Here is a 23,164-nt window from a genome sequence, read left to right on the forward strand (position 1 = left end):
GGTTAAGACTCAGCACTCCTTATGCAGGGGGCCCCGAGTTCGATCCCTGGTCGGGGAACTAGATCCCTCGTGCATGCCGCAACTAAGAGTTCACATACCACAACTAAGGAGCCTGCCTGCCACAACTAAGACCCAATGCAACTGAATACTAAAAAAACCCCCAAAAAAAACCCCTTAAAACAAAAAAAGTAAATCCTGAGTTCTCATCACAAAGAAAAAAGCCATTTCTTTCTATCTAACCTTCTATCATTCTATACGGTGAAAGAGCTGTCTGGAATTATGTTCACCAATTGCCAACAGTAATTCAGGGGATTGGGAAGATGTTATTCTTTTTTCTACCGTGTTTGGATCTTTTATAATACCCTTTTATAAAAACAAGTCATCGCTTTCAAAACAATTTAAATAAGATCTGGATTAAATACTGCAAAATGGTATCTACCACCTATAATCTTAGTGATAAATTAATAGATCTTGGCCATGTTTCTTCTTTTTTTTCATATTTATTTTTATTTATTTATTTTGGCCATGCTGGGTCTTAGTTGCAGCACGTGGCATGCGGGATCTTTTAGTTGCAGCATGCGGACTTCTTAGTTGTGGCGTGCAGGCTTCTTAGTTGCAGCATGCAAACTCTTAGTTGCACAGCATGCTTGTAGGATCTAGTTCCCTGACCAGGGATTGAACCTGGGCCCGCTGCATTGGGAGCACAGTCTTACCCACTGGAAGACCAGGGAAGTCCCCATGTTACTTTCTAAACTATCCTTTGAAATATTTCAGGGAGTTCCCTGGTGGCCTAGTGGTTAGGATTCTGGGCTTTCATTGCCGTGGGCCTGGGTTCAATCCTTGGTCAGGGAACTGAGATCCTGCAAGCCACATGGCCAAAATGAAAAAAAAAAAAAAAAAGGAACTAATAGAACAAAATATGAAATGGCCAACTGAAAATAGCAAATTATCACCAAGTTCTTTAACTTCAGCTTTAAAACATATCCTAGTAACCATAATCTTCTCATTGTTGGTTTGAGGCCAAAACAAAGACTGATTAGAAGTGACTTGAGAAACAGCTAGGAAAAATACCCAAAGAAAACATGCCTCCTGGTGGTGGTGTTAAGGGCAATAATTTTTCTGCTTCTGTACTGCACCTTTCTGTACTTTTCTAAATTACTTATTATGATAATCAGTAAAATCAGTTAAAAAAGATGTTATGTCAATATTGCTTTAATGCAGGACAAGGCCTCTATCTATCTGTTCAACCACAAAGCCGGGACAGAGCAAAGCCTGGCACAAAGTAGCTGTTTGTTCGGTGAATGTACTGTCTGTGCTCGTTTTCCTGCCCCTGCCCCATTAGCGGGGATCAGCTAAAACACGACAAATGGACAGCAGCCCAGGCAGGGAGTAGGGGCCTGGGTATTCCTGCCTCCTAATAAAGCACTCAACAGCCACACTTCTGGTCAAAATTAGTAAACTTTATTTCAACTTCAAAAAGTAACAAAGGCAGCTTTCACTTTGTTCTTCTGGAGGATCAGATTTAACCCAGAGCAGAACTACCCCCAAAAAGTTAAAATACCCTTTACCCCCCGAATCAAGCCATAGGCAAGGAGGATCCTGGATTTGGGGACAGGCCTCGGGTAGATAGAGCGAGGAGACCACCACTGCAGGTGAGTGGGTTCTGAGACGGCACAAGTGGAGAACAAGACAAAAGCCCCGGCAGAAATGGGACCAGAACCTCAACAGGGAACTTTGTCACAAGGAGCTATGTACAAGGGAGGTGGACTGGGGCCTGCGCCCCTCAGGGAAGGGGAGGACTGCACAACACCCCGAAGCCGCCCTTCGCCTAGCCGGCTGCCACTGCGCACTGCGCACACTCAGTTCTCCTCATCACTGTCATCGGGACTGATGGCTGGGCTGGTGAGGCTATAGGTGGGGCTGGTGGGTGAGTAGCCAGGGGAGGTGGGCGAGTAGGTCGAGCCTTTGGGGGAGGTGGGCGAGTAGGTGGGGCTGGTGGGCGAGTACTTGGGGGATGTGGGCGAGTAGGTGGGGCTGGTGGGTGAGTACTTGGGGGAGGTTGGGGTGTAGACCGGAGAGGTTGGTGAGTAAGTAGGAGACGTCGGCGAGTATTTTGGAGTGGTGGGCGAGTAGGTGGGGCTGGTTGGAGAGTACTTGGGGGAGGTGGGTGAATATTTCGGGCTGGTAGGTGAGTACTTGGGAGAGGTCGGGGTGTACTCCGGTGAGCTGGGGCTGTAGGAAGGACTGGTTGGGGTGTACTTAGGCGAAGTTGGGCTGTAGCTGGGTGAGCTGGGGCTGTAGCTGGGTGAGCTCGGGGTATAGGTGGGAGACTGTGGTGTGTATCGTGGGCTTGAAGGGGAGTAGCTTGGTGAGGTCGGGGAGTAGCTAGGTGAAGTCGGAGAGTAGCTTGGAGAGGTTGGGCTGTAGTTGGGGCTCGTTGGTGTGTAGTTGGGACTAGTAGGTGAGTAGCTGGGGGATGTTGGGCTATAGCTGGGTGACGTCGGGGTGTAATTGGGACTGGTTGGAGAATAGTTAGGGCTGGTGGGCGAGTAACTTGGGGAAGTTGGTGAGTAGCTTGGTGATGTCGGCGAATAGCTTGGAGATGTCGGCGAGTAGCTGGGTGAGGTGGGCGAGTAGCTGGGTGAAGTTGGCGAGTAGCTGGGTGATGTGGGCGAGTAGCTTGGGGAAGTGGGCGAGTAGCTGGGTGAGGTCGGGGAGTAGCTGGGCGAGGTCGGGGAGTAGCTGGGTGAGGTCGGGGAGTAGCTGGGCGAGGTCGGGGAGTAGCTGGGCGAGGTCGGGGAGTAACTGGGCGAGGTCGGGGAGTAGCTGGGCGAGGTCGGGGAGTAGCTGGGTGACGTGGGGCTGTAGTTGGGGCTGGTTGGAGAATAGGATGGAGACGTAGGGGAGTAGGAGGGTGAAGTGGGGGAGTAAGAGGGACTCTGGGGCGTGTAGCCCCCAGGGGAGCGGGGCTCGTAGGCAGGCGACGTCGGGGAGTAGCTGGGAGACATGGCACCCCCTGTGGGAGAGAAGCAGAAAGGCATTAAGTGATGGAGAGACTCACCCAGAAGGAAGATCAAGGAGGAAATGAACTTGGCCTTCACAGACAAGGACAACTCACCTGGTGAGGGGATATACGGGCTTGAGGGGCCAGGGGAGCCTGGGGAACCCGGCGTGGGAGACCAGGCCGGGGAGTAACCAGGGCTGAAGCCACTGGCATCTGAAGCAGCACTGGGAGAGAAGCCTGCTGCCCCCGGGGTCATCCCGCTCCCTGCGAAATGAGAGAAACGTTAGTTAAAACCAGAGCTGGAGCCCAACACACTCCCAGAGCCCCCAGTGTCTCCACATGGGGACCCCTCATGAGCCCAGCCCACCCACCCTCTGAACCCCCCAGAGGGCTGTCTACTCACCAACACTGGGGGACCAGGCGCCGTAGGCTGGGGTTGCGCCCTGGTTCCAGGGTGTCATGGCTGGAGAAATTCCTCCCATGGGACTGGGGGCCGAGCCGAAGAACATGCCGGTGGCTGCAGAGAGGCACACGGTGACCCACAACGAAGAGCCCCGGGACTGGCCGCCGCGCCCACGTGCAGCCTCCCCACCGCCCCACCTCCTCCTCGTAGCCCCTTGTACTCACGTCCGGCAGCCCCCAAGCCGGGGATGTTAGTGGGGATCTCCATGCCATACTTGCACTTCTCTGCATCGAGCAGGAGGTCAAAACAGCCAGTGCCGGCTGGAGCCAGCTGGCCCAGCATGATGTTCTCAGACACCCCCTTCATGGGGTCGCTCTCTCCATGTGCGGCTGCTTCCATAAGCACATCCACCTAAACCTCGGAAGAGGGGGCGTGCCATCAGGCCCCACCCCACCATGTCCCACCACTGTTACAGCCACCCACCCAACCATGGAACCGCACCAAGGCCCATCACACACAGTGGAGGATGCCCTCTTCCCACAGCAATCCCTCCTCCCTGCTCTCTCTCCTTCCACCCGCTCAGAACTTCTGCCATTACCGTTTCCTCAAAGGAGCACTTCATGAGAGGTCCGGTATCCTGGCGGTTGACTCCGTGTCGGGTGATGGCCATCAAGTGGCCACGACAGGTCATGGTATCACACAGGAGAGCCAAGTGCCGGTAATTGACGTAGGAACCATCGAAGGAGATGACGTGATACAGCTCCCGCTCCAGGGCCTTCCGCACGGCTTCTATGCCCAGCACCTGGCATGGGGATTGCGGGGGTGGGGAAGGGTCAAGACCAAGTAACTGCTCTCCTCCTGCGGCCACCACCACCCAGATCCACAGAGGGACAGTCAGGAGTCAGTGAAGCCCAGATGCAAAAGTGGATTCAGGCATAAAACCACCCGACCAACCCCTCTCCTGAGGGGAGAGCACTGACCACAACCACTGCCCGAGACCTAGGGAGGGGGCCTTGAGCCAGAGGGACCCAGGAAGAAGGCTGAGCTCTGGGAAGAAGACTCTGAGGGGCTCACCGTGAAGATCTCCACGATGTCGTTGGACGTGGTGCGCACAGGGTCCACGTCCTTCTCGCTCAGCACCCGCATGAGGCTCACGCCATCCGTCTCCAGGATCCACTCCTGCAAGGCCTTGAACTCCCCGTCCTCTGTGATGATGATCTTCTTCTTGTTGTCCGTCTGCGGCAAGTGCATGTACACCTGCAGGGGGACAGAGCAAGCTCAGGCTGGGCGGGTGGGGGTGGGGAGGGAGGGAAGCGGGGGGTGGACGGGCTGCAGGGAGGGAACGGCTGACCTTGCTGATCTGCTCGATGCCCTGCAGGGTCATATCTGTCAGCATGTTGGACTCGATGCAGCGCAGGAAGACGTCGTCATCCATCTTGTCCACCACCTCTTCTTCCTGCAACAAGAGCGAGTCAGCCCTCCTAGGATCCTCCGGTCTCTCCCCGCCCTCACCCCAAACCACAGCCTGACCTGGAGAGCCAGGTGTGGCCCAGACCTGCCCTCTTCAGTTCTAGTGAGGTTACTTTCTATTGTGTTTTTACGATGGTATTTAAAAAAAAAACCTCAGAAAAGGCAGCCACACTCCACCACCTTAACACGATTCCCACTCTGTGTGCGTGCTCCAAGGGTTGTAACAAAGCGCACAGCACCTCTGCTCTCGTCCTGGCACTCAGCGAGCATTCGCCCGCCCACTAACGCCTTGACGTGTGATCTCTAATGGACGTATATCCACACAATCTTACCTACTCTCCTCCAGTTCAATAGTAAGTTCTGAGTTTTTATTATTAAGGTATCCACATCTGCTGAACAATTTTTTAGGAGCCATGCCCAGGAGTGAAGTCACTGGTCAAACATTTTCCTGGGTCTTGTTTCACCCACTGTCACACCACTTTCCCTAGGACACAGCAATTCCTACTGTCCGACCTGCCCTCACACAGGAGCCGCAGGGAGGAGAGAGCCAAGTGACCGGGCTATGGGGACACCCCCAAATCAACACCGTCTGTTTTGGTGCTTTTTTTTTTGGCTGCACCCCACAGCTTGCTGGATCTTAGTTCCACAACCAGGGATTGAACCTACACCCTAGGCAGTGAAAGCACGGAGTCCTAACCAGTGGATGGCCAGAGAATTCCCCAACACCGCCTGTTTTATCTATATGGCTGCTGCTTCACATTTCAAAGAACTTTTGCTGCCAAAAGTTTTGCAGATCATTGCTACCCGCCCTCCCCCCATCTCTACTTTAGGTGGTGTGACTGGCACTCAATGCTGCTTTCATTTTAATGTCTTTGGTCAGGAACCAGATTTAACGGTTTTCTATGTCTGACGTATAAATTTCTGCTTGGGTCCCATTTACCTCTTGCATCTTGTTTTCATCACTGTTCATGATGCGGATACGGAGCACCAGCTTCTCTGCATTGTCATCGTTAAAGATGCAGTTCAAGTCATCACCGAAACCTGGGAAAATGAGAACAACTGCAGCTGCAGGACTGCTTCTGCTCACAGCTCGTCCGCAGCTCTCCCCATATGGGCTCTTTCGGCTTTCCCCTCCTTCCCACAGAACCCTTCTAGAAAGAGGGAGGGGAAACAATGAGAAGGAAAAAGCTGTGCAGACGGGACCTGGAGAAGGGGTGCCCTGGAGGAGCAGAACCAGTGAGTGGAAGGTGGTGGGTGTGGGTGCCTTGTCTGGGATGAGCACAGGGACAGGACAGGGCGGGCAGGGGCCTAGGCAGGACCCCCAGCCTCACCAGCATTGATCTTCTCGGCAATCTGCTCCATGGTCAGCTTCCGATCAGTCATGTGCTTCCGGTCCAGCTCCACCCGCAAAAGCCAGGGGGAGATTCGGGCCACATCAAAGTCGGGCATCTCATAGTAGACATTCACCCACTCCTGATCCTCTGCCACCACCGTGCTCTGGGGGTTGGGGTCATAGTAGATGGCCGTGTTGGCAGTCACCTTCCTCAACGTTGTATGTTCCAGGCGGCACAGAATATCCTGAGGAAAAAGAGGGATTCATGACAGGCATTTGGGTGGCTCCAAAGGCCTCTTCAAAGCCACCTGCAGAGGGACTTCCAAACCCTTTACTTAAGGGAAGGAGTCCCCTCCTGCTCCTGCCAGGAAGCCCGTTACCCTAAGCCGCACCTTGGCTCTCTCAGCATCTCGAGCAGACTGGCCCAGCAGGAAGACAGTAAGTGAGGGGGTCTTTGGCTTCTTGGAAATGTTGATGAGCTCCTTAAGTCGGGGCACACCCAGTGTCACATTCTTGGCGGACACACCAGCATAGTGGAAGGTGTTCAGGGTCATCTGGGTGGCAGGTTCTCCAAGGGACTGTGCAGCCAGAGCTCCCACCATTTCCCCAGGATGGGCCTGGGGAGTAAAAAGAGCTGGCCTCAGAAGAGCAAATCCCTCCCCACTGGTGAGTGAGAGTGAGACATGTCAGGGCTGGGCAGAGGCGTTTGGAAAAGGAAGAGACTTAAATAAATCAGTCTTATTTGATCATCCCCTTCCTCAGATGGCATTTCAATTTATACCCGCCATTCAGCCCCCGATGTGCTGCAGGAATAGGGACTATGTCATCTAAACCCCACATTTCTAAAAGTGCTGTGTGCTAAAGTCACAGGGTAAATATTCATTTGATAATAGTCTTCTAAGTGGGAGGCTCCCCAATGCATTCTTTTTTTTTAAATAAATTTTTTTAAAATTAATTTATTTTTGGCTGTGTTGGGTCTTCGTTGCTGCACGTGGGCTTTCTCTAGTTGCAGCGAGCGGGGGCAACTCTTCGTTGCGGTGCGCAGGCTTCTCACTGTGGTGGCTTCTCTCATTGCAGAGCACAGGCTCAAGGTGCGTGGGTTTCAGTAGTTGTGGCGCACGGGCTTAGTTGCTCCGTGCCATGTGGGATCTTCCTGGACCAGAGCTCGCACCCGTGACCCCTGCGTTGGCAGCCGGATTCTTAACAACTGAGCCACCAGTGAAGTACCCCCCAATGCATTATTTTAATTGAGATATAATCACATACCATAAAATTTAATCTTTTTTTTTAAAGATTTTTTTTTTGACATGGACCATTTTTAAAGTCTTTATTGAATTTGTTACAATATTGCTTTTGTTTTACATTTTGGTTTTTTGGCCACAAGGCATGTAGGATCTTAGCTCCTGACCAGGGATCGAACCCACACCCCCTGCAGTGGAAGTGCGAAGTCTTAACCACTGGACTACCATGGAAGTCCCTAAAATTTAATCTTTTAATTGGAATAATACAGTATGTAGCCTTTTCAGACTGGCTTCTTTACTTAGTAATACTATTTAAAGTTGATCACTGTCTTTTTATGGTTTGACAGCTCATTACTTTTTACCACAGCATAATATTCCCTTATCTTGTTCATCCTTCATCAACGGATGAACATTTAGGTTGTTTCCACTGCTTGGCTATTATGAATAATACTGCTCTGAACATCTGTGTATGGGTTTTTGTGTGGACGTGTGTTTCCAATTCTCTTGGGCATATTCCTAGGAGTGAAATTGCTGGGTCATATGGTAACTCTATGTTTAAACTTTTGAGAAACTGCCAGACTGTTTTCCAAAGCAGTTGCAACGTTCCCACCAGCAGTGTGTGAGAGCTCCAATTTCTCTATATCCTCGCCAACACTTGTTTTTTTCTACTCACCCTAGGGAGCGTGAAGTGGTATCTCATCGTGGTTTTGAACTACATTCCCCTGACGGCTACTGATATTGAGCATCTTTTCATGTGTTTGCCTCTTCAAGGTTCACTTTTTGTCTCTGCAACATGGGACTAACAGCCCCTCCCTTACTAGGGTCTTCTTAGGACTGCTAAGGAATAAAGGTATAAAGCCTCCAACACAGGACTTGGTTCACAGCAGTGTCTCAATGAATGAGATCTATTATTATGCAGTTATAGGCAGAGGTGGGCTGTTCTCAGAGCCCAGAGAAATCAATAGATCAGAGGAGAGAACCAAGGCTGGGGTGAGGAGTACAACACTCACAATGGCTTGGTTGAACTTGGACTCGATCTCCCCGAGCAGCCAGTCGAAGGCCTCTCCGCTGAGCCGAAACTCCTCGGCCATGCGGCGGGAGCACAGCGTAGACCGCAGGTGGATGTTGAAGAGCAGGGTGGCGTTCTCCTGGGCCTGCCGGCTCAGTGGGTCGTCCCCATTCACAATCACCAGCTTCTTGCTCAGCTCCTTGACACCTAAGGGCCGAACGAGGGATGAAGAGGTTGTAGACCAGGACGCTGCTAGCAGAGCCTGCCTGGCCTGGCGGTCCTGAAGCAGGTACTCACCATCTACCACCTTGATGGGGTGCAGGTCAGAGGGAAGGCGAGGGTTGATGTGGAAGATCTTCTGAGCGTTCCAGATCATGCGCAGCAGGTTACAGGGGAGGACAACCTGAGGCGGGAGGGAAGGAGGCAGGACCCCAAGTCAGGGCCAGCCATGCAGGGCCAGCACTTCTCCAGCCCAGCCCTTCCTGCCCACACGCACCTTGCTGTCACCAGTTGGGAAGATGACCCTGAGCACCTCCCGGTCCTCACGCATCCGCTCAAATTCTCGCTCCAGCTCATTCTGAATGTGTGCGTTGCTCAGCACGTCCTTCACCACGTCCTCCTGCAGGGTGCGCCGCAGGGCCCTCTCATTGGTATAATCAAAGCGGAACCTGCAGGTGACAGGGGTGGAGTCAAGGGGCAGGAGGGCCCTGATCAAGGAACAGTGTGAGGCTCCTGAGGTCTGCAGCCCACAGGAACAGGGCTGTGAAGAATCCTGGGTGGGGAAACATAAGATCCAGACCCAAGGATGTGCAATGGCACTTGAGCTTACGCTCACCCCTCTGTACAAAGTGGGGGTGGGTCTCAACTCTGGTCTCCATCCGTCCTCTCCCATCTTGCAGCTGCTGCCAGATGGGTGGGGAAGGGGCGGTATAAGGTCCACTGCAAGACACGGTCCAGGTGATCTCACCGTGTGGGGGGAGAAGAACCCCTACAACTCTGGCCCTGAGCCCAGGGGCAAGAACCACCCGCCTGCCGGTGGTTCTCACTTCTTCTCGAAAGCCTTGTTGGAAGGCTTGAGGGTAGCCAGGTTCTGGAACTCAACGCTCTCGCCCGCCAGGCCATCTTCGCCATAGCGCAGCTGTACCACCTGATTGATGGAGTTCCGCACGGTGGCATCATACTTCACCATCACCGACTCCATGGATTTGATCAGCCGTCGCTGGATGTATCCTGAGGGGGAGGGAATCAACTGAGGGACCCAGAGCAAGAAGAGGAACCTCCCTGTCTCAGGACAAGACCTGCTGGCCACTCTGGTCCTCAGGAGAGCCAGCTAGTAGCCTCTCATCCCCAAGGCCTCTCAATGAAAGCCATGCCCACCACCAGATGGACCCAGGGTCCAGTAGAGACCCCTAGGAAACACCGTCCATGTGACAAGTCAGGAGCAGAAACCATGAGGCTCTAGCCCTGCGTCATGGAATGCTGCACGGCAACCAGAACAAGAGTGTTTGCCTAACTCTTGACCTTTAGTCTCTATTCTTTCCACAAAGGTCAAAATTACTTCTCTGGGGATAGAAGACTTTAGCCTGAGAACCCCGCTCAAACTCCCCAGGGGCTTCTCTGCCTGCGGTCCTCTCTGCGGACCAGCCCGTGGAAGGGCCCTGGACCCAAAGTCCTCACCAGTCTCAGCAGTCTTGACCGCTGTGTCGATGAGCCCCTCACGACCCCCCATGGCATGGAAGAAGAACTCCGTGGGCGTGAGGCCGGCCAGGTAGGAGTTCTCCACAAAGCCACGGCTCTCAGGCCCATAGTCATCTTTGATGAAGTGAGGCAGAGTCCGGTGCTTGAACCCAAATGGGATCCGCTTGCCCTCCACGTTCTGCTGCCCGACGACAGCAATGACCTGGGAACAGGAAAGGTGGGGTGCATCCAACTCCCTCTGCCTTGAGAATAAGAGTTCCCCATACTTTTCCCCCAACTCCCCCAGCAGCACACCCCTTCCCTCCTCCTCCCCACCTTCAGCGTGGCCCCAGTTCTGGAAAGACAAGGCTCCCCACCTGGGAGATGTTGATCTTGGAACCTTTAGCCCCGGACACAACCATTGACTTAAAGTTGTTGTATTCAGACAGGGATTTCTGAGCAGAGGAGCCAGTCTTGTCTCGGGCGTCGTTGAGAATGCGGTTCACCTGGTTCTCAAAGGTCTGCCGCAGAGTGTTCCCCGGGGTGGGCTCCAGCTCGTTGTTATGCGCCTTCTCGATGACCTGGGTGCACAGAAGCAGGCTGCGTTCTCAGGGAGACGTCGATCTCTTCTGGTCCCCATCTCTCCAATCCCCATGTCCCCTTCACTCCTCAGTTCAAAGCCACTGAGAGCCTCTTATTCAGTCTTTGCCCAGCCTTCCCTCTCACCTCTATTACATCCTGCTTGGCCTTCTTAATAGTGTTCTGAATGTCTTGGTAAGTCTTAGAATCAGCAATGGAGTCCCCAATGCCAATGGTATGACCTAGAAATAAAAGAGAAGCATCAGCAACACCTTCTTTGGACTCCCAAGAAACATGGGGTGGAATCACAGCCAAGAGAGTAGATGGAGGGACACCAAATCCAAGGCGGGGAAGAGAAAGGGATGGAAGAAGAGCAGTAAGAAGTGAGATGGACAGGATTTACAGAGGACCTGGTAGAGCCCCTAGGCTTACCCTCAATGAGGAGCCAGTTGTTAATGACAGTCTGAATGTTGGAGTAGAAGAGGCGGGTGACGTCATGACCCATCTCTAGGTAAGAGATGTGGACCAGGGAGCCAGCTGACGTGCCCAAAGACTTCTTACAAAGGATGCCCATGATCAGCTCCCCGTTCTCCACCACCACCTGCAGAGAGCACCATTCACAGCCCCTGCTGTGGCTTCCATGTCCAAAGCGCTTCCCCGCACAACCTGAAGCCAGGCCCTACCTTGGTGTCCCCAGGAGAGATGTGCTTGTAAGGGCCACTGTCCTCATCGTCGGGATGGGTGCTGTGGGTGCGGATACAGTTGATGTGGCCGGGTATGATGAGGGAAAAGATCTGCTTCCCTGTCCACAGGGGCCGGGGCTTCAGGATGGCCGGCTGTGGGACCTTGCCGTCCCACGTGGACAGGAACATCAGGAGGTTCATCACCTCCCCCTGGAGAAAAAGAGCAAGAAAGATAGGAAGTCAGAACTGGAGGTCTCACCTCTTAGAGGGAATGTCAGGGGAGGCCTCACTGCCCAAAGGGGAAAGCCAGGCTTTGAAGGCAAAGGGATGGCAAGAAAAGTGTTTTCCAAACTTTTACTAAAAACTTAACTGTGATAGTGAGACTTTGGGATTGTTTTTTTCTTTAAACAGTAAGTACAAATTACTTTTAATAATTAGGAAATAAAGAGAAAGTAAAAAAGAAATAGATAAACAGAACTTCAACAAAGTCTTATTTCACTCTTTGCCTTTACTTTCCAGATGGTACCTAAAATTACATGACATTTTGAGGAATTAAATGGGGAGCTAAAGCCATACACCATTTTTGGCCTTGATCTTTGCTCACTCCCTTTCCTTCCGCTGTCTCACATACAGGTCAGCGCAGAGCAAGTCAGGGCATAGGTCACTGCTCCTCCCCCCATCCTTGCTGTGCTGGGCCCCTGCCCACCCAGGCCAGGTTTCCCCCAGCCAGGGACCACACACCCGCTCCAGGAAAACGTCCCTCTTGGTGAATTTGCGCACTGCGGTCAGCGTGTCCTGCACAATGCCCATAACTGGGCGATTGCTCTGGGGGGTGACAATCATGCGTGGCACCATGGCGAGCTCCTGGATCTCAGCCCGCGTCTCCAGGGACTGTGGCAGGTGCAAGTTCATCTCATCCCCATCAAAATCGGCATTGTATGGAGTTGTCACACTGTAGTCAAAGAGGGAAGTGAGTTGGAAAGATGCCACAGTGAGACCCAGGGAGCAGCCTAGCCCAGCCCCAGCCGGCGGACTGACCTAAGATTCAAGCGAAAAGTAGACCAGGGCAGGATGCGAACCCGATGTCCCATCATGGACATTTTGTGCAAAGTTGGCTGCCGGTTGAAGATAACAATATCCCCATCGCACATGTGCCGTTCCACCTAAGGAGGTGAAGTGTGGGAAAAACCTCAGTGAAGGAGGTATGCTAAGAATGAAGTGATAGGGGACCTAAGATGCTCTGAAAAAGACGACACTGTGGTGTTATTTCACTTGAAACGCTTATCAACCACCAGCTTTGGGCCAGGCCCTGGGTTAGATTCCAGGCTATCAGAGAAAACGAAGACGTAGTCCCCAAACCTCAGGAAACTCAGCTGGGAAAGAAAACCGTGAGACTCTCTGAACATGAAGCCTTCTGCTCTGTTCCCCCCGGATCTCTTTCTGCCCTGTGTCCCTCTTGCTGCCCGTGGGTTTACATGACCCCCACCTTGAATGCCAGGGGCTGGCAGCTACAAGCTTGCCTAGGACAGCAGGAGTCTTTTAAGCTTGGATTCTAACGAACAGGACAGGCTCAGACGGCCCACTCCAGCTGGCCCCCAGTCCAGAAAGCTTCCTGCTCAGCTAAGAGAGGCCCTGGCCTATTACACATGCCTTATAGCCAGTCTGCAGGTGAAGGTCACTGGGTTTGGGGTGGAAACGCAGGTCAATGCGATCACCGTTGTCCCGGATGATGTACTTGGCCCCTGGGTACTGGCTGTTCCCCCTGCGCACTAGTTCCTGAAGTCTAGGAAGGAAAGGGATGCAATGAACAAAATGCTTCCCAAAAAGCCCTTGTTGCCACCCTCACCCCAAAGCCCCAAGTGGGAACCCAAACTTCTAAACTTCGACACTTGGGACTTCCCTGGTGGTACAGTGGTTAAGAATCCGCCTGCCAATGCAGGAGACACGGGTTTGATCCCTGGTCTGGGAAGATCCCACATGCTGCGGAGCAACTAGGCCCGTGCGCCACAACTACTGAGCCCCTGTGCCCTAGAGCCCGTGCGCCACAACTAATGAAGCCCGCGTGGTCTAGGGCCTGCGTGCCACAACTACTGAGCCCGCATGCTGCAACTAGAGAAAGCCCGCACACCCAGAGCCTGTGTTCCCGCAACAAGAGAAGCCACCGAAATGAGAAGCCCGTGCGCCGCAACGAAGAGAAGCCCCTGCTCGTCGCAACTAGAGAAAGCCTGCACGCAGCAACGAAGACCCAACGCAGAAAAAAATAAAGTTAAAAAAACCATAATGATGATAATAATAAACTTCAACACTCTCTCCTTCTTGCTCCGAGCCCATTCCCCCCACCCTCCCCAACCCCTCCAGGCAGGGCTTCTGAACTGAGCATACCTGTCAATGTTGAAGGGGGTGACGATCTCCGCAAAGGTCATGTTGGCGGCAATGGAGCGAGGCACGCCAACCTGGTCAATGGAGAGGTTGGGGTCGGGGGTGATGACAGTGCGGGCCGAGAAGTCCACCCGCTTGCCCATCAGGTTCCCGCGCACACGGCCTTCCTTGCCCTTCAACCGCTGCTTCAGGGACTTGAGGGGACGCCCAGACTTCTGCATAGCCTGTGAGGAAACGCAGGGTGGGGGGCACCCCAGCAGTTAGCACCGGCCCCCACCCGGGCCCCCTCCCCCTTCCTCCAGGCGCAGGGCACAGGGAGCCTGTCCACTCACACGAGGCAAGCCAGGCAGCTCGTTGTCCACCATGGTGGCCACGTGGAACTGGAGGAGCTTCACGTCCTCAGCGATGACGTGGGCGGCCGCGCCGTTCTGCTCGTTGCGCCGAAGCTGATTGTTGATCTTCACGATGTCGGCCAGTTTGTGTGTCAGGTCATCCTGAGGCAGGAAGTCAGAACCATCACAATCCAGCCAAGCCTGAGCGCTCAGCCTGCGTGTGCCAGCACGCGGTGCCTCTCGCCCTCCCTTCACACCACCCTGGGAGGCAGCTCTGGGCTCTCGGTTCACAGATCCAGAAGCACCTCTGTGAGCTCTAACCTCCTTAAGGGGCTCACACAGCCAGCAAGTGGCAGGGTATCTTCAGGCCCAGGTGACCCGTCCGTCACCCTCGCATGCCTTCGCCCCCACCACCGGCCTCCCTCCGCGCAGACACCTGGCCTAGCTGAGCGGCAGGGCCCTGAAGGCGCTGACCTGGTTGCGGGCAGAGCCCTGCATCACAACGGCAGGCCGCACGGAGAGCGGGGGCACGGGCAGCACAGTGACAATCATCCACTCGGGCCGGGCGTAGCGAGGCTCCATGCCCAGGACGAAGCATTCCTCATCTGAGATGCGTTTGAAGATCTCGTGCACCCGCTCAGGACTCAGCAGGATCTTCTTCTCCTGAGAGTCCTCGTTGACGTGCTTCCACTCTGCGTACAGCTCCAGGCCGGAGCGCCGGATCCTGGGCTGGTACCGCCCACAGCCGCCGTGGCCCTTCCAAGGAGACAGTGGGACCATCAGAGCCCAGAGGTTGGGCCTTCTCCCCCAACACCTGGCCGGGCCAGCCCCTCCTGGTCTTCTGTGACCCTCGGGCTCCTGCTGCTTCCACTGCCTCCCCATCTTCTTCCCTCGGGGCCTCTGGGACCAGCCCTCACCCCCTCCCAAGAGTCTGGGCAGCCCCGTACCTTTTCTTTGGTCAAATCCTCATCGCCCTCAGGCTGTTCCACACCGAACTTGTTGTCCATCTCCTCCCCGCCCTCGCAGATGTTTTTGCCCTTGCAGAGGTCATAGACGTGTGTGAGCCGCTTCTTGGGCTGCCCCTTGGACTTAGCCAAAATGTCCTTGATCTTTGGGTTGTTCTGGGGACAGAGCAGAGCGGGGTCAGTTGGGGCTGCTCCCCTGCCCACCCCCCAGCAACCCCTTCCCCAGGCCAGAGCCCATCTCCCACTCACAGAGTCCACAAGCAATTTGGAGCAGAAGAAGCAGACGCAGCGCAAAACTTTCATTGTCTTGACCAGGAAGCCGACATGGAACACAGGTTTGGCCAGCTCAATGTGGCCAAAGTGGCCAGGACACTCTGTCATGTTTCCTGGGGGAACACACATACAACACTTTCCTCCCAGCACCCACCTCAGAGACCAGGTCTCCAGGTGTCCACCCCCAGTCCTGGCTTTCAGTAAGGACAAGCCTCTCCCTCCCTCTAGGGTCCTGTGCCGGCCCCCAGCGCTCACCTGCACAGGTTTGGCAGCGGCCAGTCCTCTCAATCACTCCCTGCCTCGGATCCATCAGCCCCCCAAGCTTGGGGCGGCCTCCCTCGGTGGTCTCTGGGTATTTGATGCCGCCCTCTGTCACAGACATTCGTTTCTGCAGCAAAGAAAGGCCAATAACAACTAAATAGGATTCCTAGTTTCCAGACTTCATGGCTGAGGAGCTCTGTACTAAGGCCTTAAAAAACCCCAAACTACTTACAAAAGAACTAAGCAGGTTTAGCCTGAAGCAAGGGAAATGGGGGTCAGCGTGTGTGATATCTGACTATGGAAATGCCAAAGTCAAGTATCGCAAGTCAAAAGCTCGTTCCAGTCACTGAGTGGGAGGGGGCGCTCAGACTAGTGTGTGGTCAACTCTGGGCTCCGTACACGTCACCTACCTCTAGGACTTGAACCCTGGATATCCTACTGGGTTGAATTCTAGGTCACTGTCATCTACAGAATTTAACAGCAAAAGAAATAAAAGTTGTCTCAAGAGGGAAAAATTCAATGCCTTGTTTCTTTCCCAAAGCTGAAATCAAGGCCAGAACCTCCCTGTAAGGCACCCCCATCATGACAGCCCAAGTGTTCTGCCCAAGACATACTCCTAAAGTTAGGCACTCTTTGCCCCCATCCTTGTCACCTCCTCCTTCTCAAGGGCCTGGGTCAACCTGAACCCTTCCATGTTCAGGTATTTTAGGATAGAACAGGAGAGGGGGGCGCTAGAGCAGAGGTTGTTGAAACTAATCTGGAGCAGAAGTGAACCCTGGAGCCTCAAGAGATGGAGGCAGAGCCAAGGGCCAGAATCCTGGGCAAGGTGGAGCCAGGACTCAGTGGGACCAATTCAGTGGAGGAAAGGGAGGGAAGGACGGGCTCAGAAGCAGGTACAACTTGGAGAAGAGATTTCTGCTCTGAGCTAAAGGCTGTTCAAGGAAACCTTTGGCATCTTTTCACACACTGAAAACCAAGAACTTTAAAATTAGTTAAGCTTTGGTCCGCTAAACTTCCAGAGGGAAGACCTTAGAAGAATTTAATAAAAGCTTCTATCTGAGTGTCAACTTCATGCCAAGTACCAAACGTACCTAATGTACCTTGTTTCTCTTACCCTAACCACTAACCTTCTAGGAGTGAATTCCTATCTCTTAGACGTGAGAAACCTGAGGCTGTGTAAAGTGACTGCCCAAGGCCTCAATCTCAAGGAGACTGCAGACGTCAAACCCGCCCCCTGCGATCCCAAACACATGCTCAGCCCATTCTACTATACTGCAGCAAAAACAATTACTTCAACTCTAGGATTTGAAGCAGCACTATTTACCATAGCCAAGACATGGAAGCAACCTAAATGCCCATCGACAGATGAATGGATAAAGAAGATGTGGTACATCTATACAACAAAATACCACTCAGCTATAAAATAGAGCGAAATAATGACATTTGCAGCAACATGGGTGAACCTAGAGATTATGATGCTAATTGAAGTCAAAGACAAGTATCATATGACATCACTTACATGTAGAATCTAAAACATGATACACATGAACTTATTTACAAAACAGAAACAGACTCACAGACAGAGAAAACAAACTTACGGCTCCAGAGGGGAAGGGGTGCCTTGGTCTGCTCCTTAAACACTGCCACTCCCCAAGGTTTTAGCACATCCACACTTCTCATCACACCCAAATGTTATGCCATGATTCTCACTATTTACTCACAACAAATCTCTACCCTCCAGGCCTCACCTTTTTTCTGGACTTCAGATTAACATACTGAACGCCCTGTAGATATCTCCCTGATAAATCAAATCCAACATGTCTAAAAGCAAACTCCCTTCTCCACAAAAATCTTTCCTTTTCCTTTAGTCCCCATCTAAGGTAGTGGAACTCAAGTCAGAAACCAACACTTACCCTTCCTTACCCACAGTCATAAAGCAGTGGAACAAGCATGGCCTGGAGTCAGAGACCTCTAATTTGCAATTCCAGCTCTATCACTTATCATCTATATAACCATTAAGGATTTAATTAACCTGCTTAAACCCAGGATGGAATAGGTGTTCAATATATGACAGCTGTTATTATCCAATCACTCACCAAGTACAGGTTATTTTATTATTATTTTTTTGCAGTACGTGGGCCTCTCACTGTTGTGGCCTCTCCCGTTGCGGAGCACAGCCTCCGGACACGCAGGCTCAGCGGCCATGGCCAATGGGTCCAGCCGCTCCGTGGCATGTGGGATCTTCCCGGACCGGGGCACGAACCCGTGTCCCCTGCATCGGCAGGCGGACTCTCAACCACTGCGCCGCCAGGGAAGCCCATGTACAGGCTATTTTTACCTCCTGAACAAACAGTTCTTGAATCTTGCCCCTCTCCTCCATCCCTACGCCCACTGCCCTAGCTCAGGCCTGTCCTCTGTAGTATGTATCCAAGCGTTCCATGGGTCACCAGCCCTTCTCTCCTACCCATCCATACTATGATCAGGGTGCTCTTTCTAATTTGGAAATCTAATCTTCATACCCTCTTGTTCTCAGAATGATTTCCAAATTCAGCAGGATGGCTTACAAAGAGTTTTATGACGTTTCCATCTTCCTTTCTTCCTCCACATCAGTAGCTGAGTCCCCAGCAGCCCCCCTATCACCCAGCATATGTGCTCCACTACTTGGGGTCTTTGTACATGGGGTCTTTGTATCTCTCCTTGGGACGCCCTCCCCACAAGACAAACTGCTATCTGAAGACTCAGCTCAGGCACTGCTTCTTCCAAGAAGCCTTTCCACAGCCTCACTAGCCAGACTGGTAAGCCCCAGTCTGTGCTTCCATAATCCCTCCATCACTGCAAATCTCATAATGCCATGAAATGACCCACTGGGGTTTGTCTTCCCCATAGATTATAAGCATCTCTCAGGCAGGTAGCATTCCTCTATCACCCTGGACCCGATGGCTCTCAATAATTGTTTGTTAAACTGAACTAAACTGCCTTAGGACCCTCCACTGCAGGGAAGTGCCCTCGAAGAACTTGAAAAAAAGAAAAAAAAAGAACTTGAAAAGAGATAGAAGGTTGTTCCCTTACAGTCAAACCAATAATCGTCTCATAATGGATCTAATTAGTCACTGCAGGGTAGAAACCAAAATGATCTACAGGTGCATGGCTAAGAGGTTCTGAACATCCACCACACTCATCAAGATGACCTGATGAAATCTCAGGGAGACAGGCCTGTGGTGACTAAATTCACAAAGCTGGAACCCCATCAGCTGCATCGTGTCCGATGAGAAGCACAAAGAGGGGGTCTGCTCACCTTGAACGAAACACAAAAGAGCAGGAGCAGACCTGAATGTGGCAGCCAGAAGAGTCACTAGAGAGAGGCCTAAGGAGAACAACACTCAAAGCTTTTCACTTCCCTCTGCTCCAAGTCCATGCTCACCAAGCCGGCCACCTTCTAAGGACTCCCTCTGCTTCCGGGCACTGAGACTGGACCAGGGGCTGTCCTGGAATGTTCTGGACTAACCCTCTACCATAAGTTATACTTTGAATTATACACAAACTACTTTAGCCCCCAATCCTACATCCAAACACTGGTTCTCACTGCCCACGTGATCATAGGTTAGACACCCAAGGTCCCCCGTCCTCAACATTTATGCTCCAACCACAAGAGATTCCTCAAAATTCCTTTTCTTCCCATGCCCGCCTTTCCAGCAAACTTCTATTCATTTTTAAGACCCAGTTCAAATGTCACCTCTTTATAAAGTATTCTCTAACTCTTCTTGGCCTTATCCACACCCCAGCACCACTCTTATCTCTTGCTCTACACTGATTTTTGCCCAGTATGTATTTAGCAACTGCTAAAAACCCAGCTTCACAAAGGTATGACGTCATCAAAAGGGATCTGGAGCCACCTAATGCTGAAAGGGAACTGCCCAATCTAGTAGTTCGCAGGGCATCAGGCAAACGCAGCTGTGCTTCCGTGCTTCTCTTAAAAAATTAAAATCTGGACTTCCCTGGTGGCACAGTGGTTAAGAATCCGCCTGCCAATGCAGGGGACACGGGTTCGAGCCCTGGTCCGGGAAGATCCCACATGCCGCAGAGCAACTAAGCCCGTGTGCCACAACTACTGAGCCTGCGCTCTAGAGCCCGCGAGCCAAAGCTACTGAGCCCACGTGCCGCAACTACTGAAGCCCGCTTGCCTAGAGCCCGTGCTCCGCAACAAGAGAAGCCACCTCAATGAGAAGCCTGCACACTGCAACGAAGAGAGGAGCCCCCACTCGCCGCAACTAGAGAAAGCCCGTGAGCAGCAACGAAGACCCAATGCAGCCATAAATAAATAAATAAATAAATAAAATTAACATCTCTCACTGGGCCCCTGTGAGTTTGCTGCGGTGCCTCAGCAGTCTGGGCACAGGGGATCAGGGGGTTTAACTGGGAAGGTCTTGTTCTATTGTAATAAACCCTGAGTTATTCAATAGAATCCTTACTAATAAATAATTAGGTGATTTATAATTTCACACAATGTTGAAATAAAAATCCTTCAACATGTATCTTTATGTACCTGTACAATTATTTCGTTCACTCATTTATTCAAGTAACTTTTATTACATGCCTATTATGTGCCAGGCACTATTTGAGATGCTGGAGAAAGAAGTGAATACAAAGTCACTCGTGAAATTTACATTCTACTGAGGAAACGAGAAAGAGAAAAACTAATCCTTTCAGGTACTGACCAGCTATGAAGTAAAATCAAGACTTGGGTTAGAGAAGGTTAAGGGTTTCTGCCCCTGGTATCAGCCCCCAAAAGCCTTCTGCATTTTTCAAGTGTTTTACAGTTTTGTTTTTTAGATTTCAACCTCAACCCCATCTGGAATTTATTCGGTGTGGTCTGAATTCGGGAGGTTCTAACTCCTGACACAACTTTCCTACAGCTGAGCCTCCTCCTCTAGCAAACTTGTCTCCATCCACAAACAGAGCCATTCAATTCCATTCTCTCCAGCCCACTGGCTTCCTCCAGTTTGCTCCACAAAGGCGTCCAAAGGGCCAACAGCTCTCCCTCCTCCCTCATCTTTCCTGCTTCCATTCTCAGTTCTCCTCCCCAGTCAGTTCTTCACAGGACCGTCAAAGTAGTAATTTTTTTAAAATGTAAACTTGATATCACTCTCCTGCTTATAATTCTCCAATGACTTCCTACTGAAAATAGAATGAAATCCAGATTCCTTACCATGATTTGTAATATCCCACCTGGACTGCCCCACCTCATGCTTCTCCAAGAATGGTTTAATACTCTCCTTCTCACCCACTACACCCCAGCCACCCTGGCCACCTTTCAGCCCCTGAGGCACACCAAGTTATTCCCTCCTTCAGGCACTTTGCACTTGCTCTTTCCTCTGCCTGAAAAGCTACTGACCTAGAATCTATGGCCTAGGAGACTGGCTGCTTCTCATCATTCGAGTAATGTCACCTCCTCAAACAGGCCTTCCCATACCCTGACACCACCCCCATCTAAAGCAGCCCCACCTCGGTCACTCTCCATCGCATTACAACGTTTCACTTTATGCAAGGCACTTGCCCTTAACTGAATTATCTTGTTCATTCATTTGTATTTATTGTCTGTCTCTCCTGCCCCTTCCCAAAGAAAGTGCTCTAGAAGGCAGGGTCTTTGTCTTGCTCAGCTCTGCATCCCCACCGTCTGTCACGTCTATCACGTAGCAGGTGCTCAATTAATAATTGTAGAGGGGGAGGGGAAAAATCTGGGGCTCGGCTTCTCACCCAAAGGATTGGTGTGATATCTCTTAACGTCGGTAACTGCGGTGTGGAGCCAATCAACCTTCTCGCCCTCCTTCTCACCCTCCAGCCCCTCCTGCGGCCCCTAGCTCGGACACAGAGCTAAGCTTGCTGACCCCCTAGGAAAATTTAATTCTCGTTGGCCGCGAGGCTGGACTCTGCACTGCCTTGGCGCCGCTGACCCATCCTCCCCGCCTGTCCTCCTTTGGGCAGGGAAAAGCGCCAAGTTTCCGCGGCGGCCGTCAAGCCCCGCCCGCCACGCGGGCGGGAGGAGGAGTGAGAGGGCAGAGCCGCTTACCAGTTCATCCGGACTGAGGACTCCGAACTGCACTCTCTTGATGGTGCGCAGCGGGCATGCGCTGTCCCCGGAGGGGGGGCCACCCCCATGCATCGCGGAGGCAGGCGCGCTGCGCAGGCGCAAACCTCACTACAAAAAGCCTGCGCCGCCTGCACCTAGGCGCTCAGACCCTGTCGGGGCGGCCGCCGGGAAGGACCTCCCCGAGTTGGGAGGAAAAAGCCGGAGGAGGAAAAGGTGGGGGAGGGAAGGAGGAGGGGAAACGAAAAGGGGCGAAAGGAGCCCTCCTCCGCCTTTCCGGAGATTTTTCGTCTCCCAAAAAGAAAATAAAAAGAGGAAGGGAAAGGAAAAGGTTCTGGGGGAGGAAGAAGAAAAAGGGTAACGAATAAATAAGTAACCGGGCTCCTGAACGGCAGAGGTTACGGCAGTTTGTCTCTCCCCCTTCCGGGAGCCGCCTTCTTCTCCAACCGTCCCGGCCGCGCTCTCGGCGCTTCTGAGGAGCGAGCTGGCCGGATGACGCCCTTTATAGATTCGCCCTGGCGTCCCCCGCCCCTTCCTTTCCCGCCCTCCCTTGCGCTACGGGGTCGCCTGCGCCGGCGTGCACGGGGCGCGCGCTCGCGTTGTTGCTCCTCTCTCCCCGGCTGCCTGGCTGGGTCACCTTTGGAAATGACGAAGTGGAAGGGAATTTTTTTTTTATCCCGCCGCCTCCCCTCGCTACTACCTCCCGCCCTGAGGTTTAAGGTTTGAAGATTCGAGGATAAATATAGGCCGCTTTTATTCTAGTTTGGCGTGTGGTTTCATCTTCAGCCAAAGTTTCTCGTTAATATCACTCCCCCGCGCTGGAAAATGGTCTGTTCTGAGATTCGGTAATGAAGGAGGTGGGGCCGGTCGGATCCTCCCAAGTGGGTTCCCGAAGAGGGGGAGTACTGGGGCCGTCCTTGGTCATGAATATGCAGTAATCGCGCTGAATATGCAAGAACAGATCAACATGGCGAGGCCAACTGCTTGTCCGGAAGTAGCTGATATCTGTCGAGCGGCCTCCTGGGACGGGTGGGCATCTCCTAGCCCCTAATGGGGCGCTGTACGGGGCTCTCGTTCTGGATCCTCGACCTGAGCCACTCGAAGAGGTCTCAGCTCAGAGGCCTTCTCCGGAAGGACGCTGACCACTGTCCGGGAGAGATCACGGGACCGCGACAATCCAGGAAAAGCAGATTAGCCATTGGGTGGGACACAAAAATCCTGGGGGACTCGGGGTCAATGCATATGAACATTAGGAAATCCTACCCCTTCTACAATATTTCAAAAATGGGGCGGAGGGGTGCGGGGATCCCAAGGGATTCTCCAATAAGAGCAGGGGGTAGGACTTCCACTGTCCTTCCAAAGCAGAGGTGACACCAACTGCACAGCCACATTCAGAGTGATCCTTGTTTGATGTCAATATCACGTCACCACTCCAAGGTGGGGAGGCATAACCACGAGGAAGGGAAACCA

General features: G+C 52.5%; 1 protein-coding gene across 4 annotated transcripts; it reads right to left on the reverse strand.

The window, feature by feature from the left end:
• Positions 1-1,439: 1,439 nt before the first annotated feature.
• On the reverse strand, positions 1,440-21,863 carry POLR2A (RNA polymerase II subunit A). 4 transcript variants are annotated; one of them, XM_060080728.1, is made up of 30 exons: positions 21,677-21,740; positions 16,020-16,074; positions 15,604-15,736; positions 15,325-15,461; positions 15,058-15,231; positions 14,585-14,866; positions 14,111-14,272; positions 13,782-14,002; positions 13,050-13,182; positions 12,438-12,562; positions 12,141-12,351; positions 11,400-11,609; positions 11,149-11,317; positions 10,864-10,958; positions 10,515-10,718; positions 10,138-10,360; positions 9,507-9,690; positions 8,957-9,128; positions 8,758-8,863; positions 8,462-8,667; positions 6,603-6,827; positions 6,209-6,455; positions 5,818-5,918; positions 4,759-4,863; positions 4,482-4,664; positions 4,006-4,209; positions 3,632-3,818; positions 3,408-3,521; positions 3,119-3,268; positions 1,440-3,016 (listed from the first exon to the last, which is right to left on the reverse strand). In XM_060080728.1, exons 3-30 carry the CDS (start codon positions 15,728-15,730, stop codon positions 1,860-1,862), a joined length of 5,814 nt encoding a protein of 1,937 aa, XP_059936711.1. In that variant the 5' UTR covers positions 15,731-15,736; positions 16,020-16,074; positions 21,677-21,740; the 3' UTR covers positions 1,440-1,859. The 4 variants fall into 4 exon arrangements, with proteins under 4 accessions (XP_059936711.1, XP_059936709.1, XP_059936712.1 ...); XM_060080726.1 differs by lacking the exon at positions 16,020-16,074 and having other exon boundaries at positions 21,677-21,863; XM_060080729.1 differs by lacking the exons at positions 16,020-16,074; positions 21,677-21,740 and adding an exon at positions 21,364-21,417.
• Between the last annotated feature and the right edge of the window lie 1,301 nt (positions 21,864-23,164).

This window comes from Mesoplodon densirostris, chromosome 18 (genome assembly GCF_025265405.1).
Source record: "Mesoplodon densirostris isolate mMesDen1 chromosome 18, mMesDen1 primary haplotype, whole genome shotgun sequence".
Taxonomy (NCBI): Eukaryota; Metazoa; Chordata; class Mammalia; order Artiodactyla; family Ziphiidae; genus Mesoplodon; species Mesoplodon densirostris.